At 38.1% G+C, this 7,838-nt stretch overlaps 1 protein-coding gene across 1 annotated transcript; it reads left to right on the top strand.

The window, feature by feature from the left end:
- Positions 1-315: 315 nt before the first annotated feature.
- On the top strand, positions 316-3,879 carry LOC311222788 (granzyme E-like). Its single transcript, XM_084307414.1, has 5 exons — positions 316-382; positions 640-802; positions 1,127-1,250; positions 1,502-1,723; positions 3,170-3,879. The coding sequence occupies exons 1-5, from the start codon at positions 331-333 to the stop codon at positions 3,344-3,346; spliced, it is 738 nt and encodes a 245-aa protein (XP_084163540.1). The 5' UTR covers positions 316-330; the 3' UTR covers positions 3,347-3,879.
- The last annotated feature ends 3,959 nt before the right edge of the window (positions 3,880-7,838 follow it).

The following is a 7,838-nucleotide window of genomic DNA, read 5'->3' as shown; positions in this document are numbered from 1 at the left end:
AATATGCAGTGCGCCACGAGCGCGGCCCCAGTATATATACGTGATTGGCGTTCAACGGTTGTCGAGCAAACACGTATATATATGTGGACAGCGCAGATTGAGTTAATGGCAATCACTTGGATCAGACAGGTTGCATACTCATGATAATAATTATAATAATTTCTTCGGGGTAAGACTCAGCAGTGGCAGAGAAAGAGTTAAGAATGTTCCAAACCATCTCTGTTACGTATGCATGCAAGGCAACTTCCTGTTATTGGCCTCTATAAATCTGAGAAAGCAAGTGATGTGTGCCATAGATCTCAAACATATCAACTGGACTCTGATCTCACAATGAGTGTCCCATATAAGCTGGTATTTCTGGTGCTGATGCTTGGCCGTCAAGGTAAACCGAGTACCACTCTCTCTCTTTTATAAACCGTTTATGATGCTACATATTCTGCTTCATACATGAACCATGTGGGTATACAGTATTTTATGTGTCGTATTTATTTTATTTATCTATTTTTATAGCAATATACTTTCAGTATACTATACATACAGCATCCGCTGTCCAGTAAGATACATCTAGTCATTATTATCAGTTACAAGAAGATGAGGTTTGGCCATTCGATCATGTTCCTTTGTACTATTTTGCACCAGTTCGCACAGGGGAAATATATGGAGGCCATGTGGCTGTTCCATATAGCAGACCCTACATGGTCCTATTGGAGTGTCAGCATCCAAATGGCAACAGTTACTGTGATGGCTCCCTGTTGAATGAGGACTTTGTGATGTCTGCTGCCCACTGCTACTGCAAGACCGGGTCAGTTCACTTCACCTTTGACTTAGCTGCAACTAACATAAAAGTGCAATATCAATGACATTAATACCTTTAATATGCAATATCATTGACAGTAATATCTGTAATATGCAATACCAATGACAGTAATATGCTATATCAATGACAGATCTGGTGATTATAAATGTTAGGTGCTTGTGATACAATTGTTGGTCTAAAAGAAGGTTTGTGCAAAGTAATTTGTTTGTTCATATACCATTGTTATCGTTATTAACACTGTATTGATTACATATTATCATAATTATCATTAAGTTACTGAATCCATTTCATTCAATTTTGTTGTTTCAGCTCCAACTTTGCTTTACTGGGGGTTGACAATTTCCACAACAACTCTGTGCAGAGGATATTTGTTTCATCGTCATATGTACATGAAAACTTCACTGCCAGAAAGAATGACATCATGTTACTAAAGGTAGCCTAAATACAGATTCTTACCTTTAAAATCCATGTGGGTGGTAATTTTACCATTACTAATCATTTATAAATAATGGTTCTATGTAATGCTGGATGTTTGCAATTATTCTCTTTGAAACCATTTATTGAAATTAAAATGGATTTATTTATTATGAAGTGGGATATGTTAAACTTTAGGTAATTGTCTGTATTGGTAAATTCTGAGAATTTTTTCCTAATGTCCTAATATTTATTCCCTCTGTCCCCAAGTTGAGCAGCAAAGCTAAATTCACCCAGCATGTGAGATCCATAGCCCTCGCAGAGACGGACCTCTGCCTGCCTCAAAACTGCCTGGTTTCCGGCTGGGGTTGTTTTGATGACACACGTTTCATGTCTGATGTTCTCAGGGAAATCAATGTGACCATCCTTGACCATCCTTTTTGTACTTCTGACAATTTGTACTGCTCAGAGGGAGCTGCTGGACCAGGCAAGGTATGTATATTTGACTTATTACTGGACCATATAGTAAAAATAGCCCCTGCAATCATTACTCTTAAGATAAGATAAGATATTCCTTTATTGATCCCCTTGGGGAAATGCAGGCATCATAGCAGCATGGGGGATGGGAGGTACAGGTAGTAGCAGACATAATACAGGTCATAGAATTATAGTACAGTGGAGAAGTATAAAAATATAAATATAATTTTAAAAAAGGCAGTGTAAACAAAATAATTAACTCAAACTCTTGATTTCAATGGAACATTTGACTGTTATAAAAAGGCATTGCCACCCATTTTAAGAAGTGACATGATATTCCTCAGCCCCAGGACAGTTCAGTCAATATGTATGGATTTGCACTACTACACTCTCCCAAAAAAACCAGCAGGAAACCCCTTAAATTAATGTAGTCATGGCTGTGAGACCTGGGGCTGCTCTAAAGACAGAGGCACTGACTTTGTAATGTTAGAGGCTAGAGCCACAAGATGTTGAGTTCTTACATGCAAATAGAATTTATATTTTAGTATATTAGTAGCACTGCTAACATGTCTGAACCACAGGATTTGGTATGAGGCCTCACAGAATTATTTCATGAGCCAAGAGTCTATGCCCCATTTAGGAGCAGAGCGTGATTTTACATCCAGTTAACATAATTTACTGTCTATGGATCAGAGCGCGATTTTACATCCAGGTAACATAATTTACTGTCTATGGAGCAGAGCATGAATTGATTAATTGAAAATGGAGGACCCTTATGTAAACAAGACGAAAGTCTTTCTGGTCTGCATCCTCTTAGCAGTTGTTTGTATTGAGTCGTACTGTATTTGACCCATTCTGCAATCTGTTAATAACGTTTTCAATAAATCAATCAATCAATCAAGCATGATTTTGCATCCAGGTAACATAATTTACTGTTTATGGAGCAGACCATGATTTTACATCCAGCTAACATCACAAACATGATCTGATTTCTGGCTGATGATGTCCTGGGGGACAGGGAATATTCTACATGAATTCTAAGTGGGTGGCATTCCTTTTTAAGTTCCTAAAGCTCTCTCTCAAATGGGCTGTCACATTATTTTCGAATTTCGAATTTAATTAAAATCATTCGAACTTGAAGGGAGAAATTCGAATTTGAATTTATTTATTTTTATTTATAAATTTAAAGAAATATATAAACATTTGTATAATATTATTATTAAAAAATAAAACGGTCAGGTCATATGTAAGACTGTGCTGAAAATAATGTTACCAAACATACCATGGTAAAAAAAAAGTAGCCAAAACTTAAAATAGCTTAGACTTTTTTTAGGGTTATTATTTTTTTCCTTTTTTTTATTCTTTTACACTGAAATTCGATTTCGAACTTGTCTACAATTCTGCAATGAATTTCGAATTAGATTTTTTGTTAAAGTGACAGCCCTATGTATGCGTTTCCAGGGAGACTCTGGAGGTCCACTGGTCTGTGAAGACGGCCGGGCACACGGGTTGGTGGCCTTCAGCCTTAACTCGACCAACAGGACAATCTATGCTTTCACCCTTATCTCCCACTTTACGGACTGGATTCATGGGATCATGGATGGTCCCATCACAGTCAACGTAACCAAACCAACTTAAGGCGTATCTCTGTGATCATTTCATTATCTTTTTGGTATTTTCTTTTTATTAAAGAAAATATATATTTTTAAGGCATTTCTGCTTTTTACTTGATAGCACAGAGACAAGAATTGTGAGGCTGGGAGAGAGGATGATTTGCAACGTAGGTATTGGGGCCGGATTCAAACCCAGGATATTGCAATCACATGGTGTGTGCCTTTAGCGTAATTTTATTGTTTATCAAGTAAGAGTAAAGGACTCACCATTGCCAATAACATCCCCTCCAGATGTATATTAATTAAACCCTTGTATAGTTTTTTATATTGAATAACAATTTGTATAATATATGATTTCCTCCTATTTCCACCAAATTGTTCAATAAGCTATAATGAAAATGGCTTAGCAGCATCTCTACACCTTTACCTTCATTAATAATGCAAGGTGCTATGAATATGCAAATTAGCAACAAGCATCCATTGATATTTACCAGGAATTCCAAGTCGGCAGCTTGTATTCTTTCAAAACATGTCAGTACCTACATGTTTTTAGATCGGTCTGGGGTAATTCCTAAATGCTGAGGAATAGCCTTATAGCCGTATTATTCTATAACCGTTGTCGTTTCTTGCCTGGACCCGCTATTATTCTCAAATCAAATCTATATCATAGGTATTATGTTTCATCATGAATGCATGAAAGAGGGGGGGGGGGGGTTATGCTTTAATCGCCACCAACGGCATACTTTGTGGACTAACGTTACAGACACACGTTTGGATCGAGCTGAAGACATGCTTGGATCAACGCGGATCATATAGCCCTTACCTTGACTAGGATGTACCCCAAAAAGAATATTCCAATTATCTGATCACAATTCCAAGTAGTGATGTCCATCGTGTCACCAACATAATCCACCACACATCATGCGTTGGGAGCATTTGATTCTTCTCAATCCGACCGTTATAAACACTGAGCTTGAGCACAAACAAAAAAAACATGCGGACCCATTAGATCGATGCGGCCGGTATTGCACCTTGGCGACCTCAGACTCATTCCCTATGGTAACAACAGGCTCTTTGTGTGGATAATGAATAAAAATATCGGGAAAAAAAGGAAAAACTACCCAGAAACGTGTTAACACGTTTTTGGCACTCATCGGTCGGGGCCCAGAAACGTGTTAACATGTGATTGGCACCCAAAGTGTTAAGGATGGGCCTACACCGTGTAGTCCCACTGATGCAATCCATTACAGAACGATTGACCCCAAACTAATGGTCTAAGTCACCATTGACCTATCTCAAACGGTTGTGATTGGAAGATCAAGAAAGAGGGTGGGGTTTGAGATAGGTCAATACTGACTTAGACCTTTAGTTTGGGGTCACTGGAAAATAATTGGATATAATCCATTTATTAGTATCTAAGCAATTGTGTTGAAGTTTGATTGATTGATTGAAAATTGTATTAACAGATTGCAGAATGGGTACAATACAGTACGGCTCAATACACACAATTGTTAAGGGGATGCAGACCAGAGAAAGACTTTCGTCTTGTTTACATCAGGGTCCCCCATTTTCAATTCATCATAATATTTATGACATACACGACATACAGATATACGGTACTGTTACATCCAGACATTTATGACATGCAAGATATACAAATATACAGTACTGTTTATTTACAGACAGAGTTTCTAAAAGAGAATATATACATTTGAGGGGGAGGAAACTGTACATTGGGGGGGGGGGGGGGGGGGGGGGGGGGGGGGGTTGGGGGTTGGAAATTTACCAGGGCCAGTTTAGAATTGCGGCCTCCTGTAGGTGCTCTTTTAGAGCGGTTTTGAAGGTGGGTAGTGGCCTTGTGCACCTACTGAGGATTTCTGCACAGTCTACCTTTTAAAAACATTTATTCTTTTTACTTGAATGTTTAAGAGACTGTGACAATCAAGAGCTGAGAAAAAGCAACCAGTGCTGACAGTGATTCTTGTGAAGATTAAAACCAGGGACACTTTGCCATGTCTTCCTTATTGCATTAATTAATTGCATGCACTTTATTGGTTTGTATGTCTGGTCTGTGCCTGTAAAACCACTTTTGGTGAAAAACTAATTATCATAATTTTTGTCCATAAAAAGGTGGAAAATCCCTAGAAATTGTAATTGTGTATATAGCCGATGTTGTGTGAAGGAGGAGCAGGAGTGGCACATCAAACAATAGAGACAGTGATTTTTTATTTGAAGTTCTGTCCATGGAATTTGTTTATTGTATTTTCATCTGGTTGGTCCTCGCTGATGGAGAGGCACAACAAACACTGGTATTTGTTCATCTTTAAGGCCCTTATTGGTAAGCTACCTCCTTATACTACATCATTATTGGAATGTAATTTTGGTACCTATGGTATGGAACCTGTTCTATAGTGACTGGCTGGTTTGCTCGGAACAGGGTAAATCTGCATGTTGCTATATGATGCCCCTATAGCTCATGGAATGAACTCCAACAGCCGTTAAAGCTTGAGATTCTCCCCTCTGTTGCAGAGTTTAAAACCTTGATCTCCAACCTTTGTCAATCAAGTTGTACATGTTTTTATTGATTGTATATCATTACTTGTCTTATTGTTGTGATTTTATATTCTGTGTGATTTTATGCCTTTTTCTTTGCTTAACTCTGTATGTACACTCGACGTGACTGTAAATGAGGGAAACCTCAGTTGCCTTTCGAGTTTAAATAAAGGTTTGAAATGAAATCTAGAAATGTTTCAACATTTTAGATACTTATATTGTTGTGGCCACAACCATGATGTGTCAACACCATCACATTATATCAGAATGGAATGATAAGATTTACTGACACATTTCCTATGGTCTAACGACAACTAGCAACTGAAAGAAAACAAAATAGCCCGGGTAATAACACTCAGAGATTTAGACATTTGTTGTTTAAATGTATACAAGTATTTAAAGGACGACTCCACTTTTTTTGGAAATTAGCTTATTTAACATCTTCCCTGGAGTTAGACAAGAAGATGCATACCTTTTTTGTCTCTGTGCGTGCATTTTAGCTTTGGGAATAGACGCTCCGTTAGCATAGCTTAGCTTCATCACTGGAAGTGGGGGAGGACAGTAGCCTTACAGTGCCTTACAGTGTATTGCAAGGTCTGACATTGACCAAACTTGATATGCATGACCTTGGTGGGCTCTAGGTCAACTCCTGAAAAGGGGGTCAATGTCAGACTTTGCAATCAAAGTTAGGGGGCTAATAACCCTTGCCATAATTTCAGTGCGCCCCCTAACTTTTGATTGCAAGGTCTGACATTGACCCCCTTTTCAGGAGTTGACCTAGAGCCCACCAAGGTCATCCATATCAAGTTTGGTCAATGTCAGACCTTGCAATACACTGTAAGGCACTGTAAGGCTACTGTCCTCCCCCACTTCCAGTGATGAAGCTAAGCTATGCTAACGGAGCGTATATTCCCAAACCTAAAATGCACGCACAGAGACAAAAAAGGTATGCATCTTCTTGTCTAACTCCAGGGAAGATGTTAAATAAGCTAATTTCCAAAAAAAGTGGAGTCGTCCTTTAAGTAAAGTAAGCCAGTGTTGACATTGCCATTTTTAAAGCTGTGAGCTCAATTATAAAGCTAGAGTGACGGTATCACCTGAAACTAGAGACCTTAAGGAATCCATAGATACCAGCCAGTCCATGCTAGCTGCTAAATTTGGCACTTTCATGTGCACAAGTCTTTGGCTTAACTGCCCTAAGATAACAACTAGATAGGATACTCTATATGCTAATAGTTTACATTTAGAAAATAACCTTTCAAACTCTGCGTATCAATGTTTTCAACATGCTTACAAAACAATGTGTCATATCGCTGGAAAGTTGCTCCATAGACATGTTATGGCAAACTTTCCTATGAATTGAGTTTCATGTCTCAACATTGAAATGGATATACAGTAGCCTATAGCAAGAATCTGGACCCTCTGTGGGGAGGCATACATACAAAGCATAACATAGCATGTTGTGCTTAGAATTGAGCTCACAGCCAACTGAGCTATAGCATAGTCACTTACTAAACACAAAGGACACGCAAAGGAATCAAATGTTTATGGTGATTATCATTAATGGCAATCACTTGGATCAGACAGGTTGCATACTCATGATAATAATAATCATAATAATTATACATGAGATGTATAATACTGCTTTTCTAGAACTCAAAGTCACTTTACACTATAGGGCAGGGTAGTGAGAAAACCAACAGACAAACATAACACAATTGAATATGAATAAATTATATTAAACTTATCTCTTGAATCAATGGTTATCAGTATCTCACATAATTAAATCCCAACCCACAACCTATTTGATAAACTATGAGATGTCCATCATACTCTTTATATTTGAGAATGTTTCAAACCATCTCTGTTGCGTATGCATGCAAGGCAACATCCTGCTTCCTGTTCCTTCCTCTATAAAGCTGAGAACGCGAGTGATGTGTGCCATAGATCTCAAACATCTCAAC

Source organism: Notolepis coatsorum (assembly GCF_963971535.1).
Source record: "Notolepis coatsorum genome assembly, chromosome: 2".
In the NCBI taxonomy this organism is placed as follows: domain Eukaryota; kingdom Metazoa; phylum Chordata; class Actinopteri; order Aulopiformes; family Paralepididae; genus Notolepis; species Notolepis coatsorum.
Note: the sequence above shows the minus strand (reverse complement) of the source record. Positions and strands in the feature narration are given on the sequence as shown.